At 41.1% G+C, this 1,617-nt stretch overlaps 1 protein-coding gene across 1 annotated transcript; it reads right to left on the reverse strand.

Annotated features, from left to right (window-relative positions):
- Positions 1 to 339: 339 nt before the first annotated feature.
- LOC129289496 (trypsin inhibitor DE-3-like) lies at positions 340 to 1,127 on the reverse strand. The gene has a single exon (XM_054926267.1). The coding sequence runs from the start codon at positions 1,091 to 1,093 to the stop codon at positions 515 to 517; it is 579 nt and encodes a 192-aa protein (XP_054782242.1). The 5' UTR covers positions 1,094 to 1,127; the 3' UTR covers positions 340 to 514.
- Between the last annotated feature and the right edge of the window lie 490 nt (positions 1,128 to 1,617).

The raw sequence follows: 1,617 nt of genomic DNA on the forward strand, positions 1-1,617 counted from the left end.
CATCGTTAGTCTGGAAATAGTGCTGGAAATCAACTCAATCTCAGTGAAAAAAGTAATATTTGAACAATAGTAGCCACAACATTATAATAATCTTCAAAATACAAAGCGATATGAAGGAAAGGAGTCAGGGTACCACATTTCCTACTAGGTGTTATAAAGGATATGAGGCCTTTTTTCAGTTACGTACCACTATTTGCTGACTAGTATAAAACAAGTATTAACTCCTTCAAATTTTGTGTCAATGATAGTAAAAGTCGAATTCATTCAAGTTGTGCGATACTTTAAGCTTATATATACATATATATATATATATGGAGAGAGAGAGAGAGAGAGAGAAGAGAAAAGGAAGCCACTTGAGACATAATTTTATTTAATTTAGACTTCAGCAACAGATGGAGAAAAGGAAGGCACGTAGCATTATATTATTTCATTTATTCTTCGATAAGTGCAAGGAGTTTTATAGACTGCTTGCATCATGCAGTGGCTTCACCATTTCGATAAAGGAGGCTCTTCATTAAGCAGATGATTCAGCTCCGCGAAACACAACATGGAAAGGAGCGTCATCGTCAATAACCAAACGCCTGTGTCCTTTCCCATCCTTGGAAATCCCAACAGCACCACAAGAATCTTCATCAGTGGGACAGAACACCATCTTATAGATACCTCGAACTGTCGACGTCTGAATTTTAAACCAACCACGCAGGGTGTTTTCGTACCCTAAAAGTTTCACTTCCTTTGTCTCATCTTCTCCTCGAACAATCGTCCATTTTGCCGGTGTGTCGGCACACTTTGGCGGTGCAACGACCGTGAACTCCATAATGAAATTTGTGGGGAGATAAGCGATTCTGTATGGAGAAGCAAGTCTGGTGGGTAAACCGTTGGATAGTTCAGAGCTTTTCTGAACAACGGTAAGAGGGCAAGATTCATTGCCGGTAGCAGCGAGACCCACACCGCCGCCGTGTCCCCAGAGGGCTGGGAGGATGTAGTATGAGCCGCCATTTCTGACGGGGTTGCCTTCAGTGTCAACCACAAAATCAGCTTTGGCTGAGGCGAAGGCGAAGACAAGGAAGAGGGCAAGAAAGGTGGTCTTCATTGCTTAAGATGATTTCGCTACGTGCAGAGGAGGTTTTTTCTGTGTGATGGAAACGAGAGGATGACAGGTTCTATTTATAGACACACTAGATGATTTAGAGGGGTAGTTTGGGCATTCACTTATTATTTACCATATATTTATCAGCTAATTAATTGATTTTTCCGCTTCATGATTAGGGGGCAAAAATAAGATAAAGGGCTGAGAGAGTCACAGCAGAGATGTGCTAGTTATTAATTAATCTTTTCAAATTAGTTATAGGTCGCTCAAGTACGTGGGAGGGTAGAAACAAGTGGTGCCAAGAGCCTTAAAGCTAAATTGGCGCCCCACGCAGTTCCCTCAAAAGGGGTAGGTTGTGGGATCAAGCTCCTAAATGGTATGGGAGATTTTTATTTATTTATTTTTTTTTTTTTTGGGGTGGGGGGGGGTGCCTTTCGTTTGGGGAAGGATTAGCTTAGGGTAAGCACAAAAAAGGAGAAACAAGTGGCTCAATTTTTTCTTTTAAAAAAATGAGAAAGGGCTAAAAC

The sequence above is a fragment of the Prosopis cineraria genome, unplaced genomic scaffold, assembly GCF_029017545.1.
Source record: "Prosopis cineraria cultivar Desert tree isolate PC_DT_omini unplaced genomic scaffold, ASM2901754v1 PC12, whole genome shotgun sequence".
Taxonomy (NCBI): Eukaryota; Viridiplantae; Streptophyta; class Magnoliopsida; order Fabales; family Fabaceae; genus Prosopis; species Prosopis cineraria.

Coding starts and splice junctions, on each gene's coding strand:
- LOC129289496 (XM_054926267.1), bottom strand. CDS start 1,093: ATGAAGACCACCTTTCTTGCCCTCTTCCTTGTCTTCGCCTTCGCCTCA.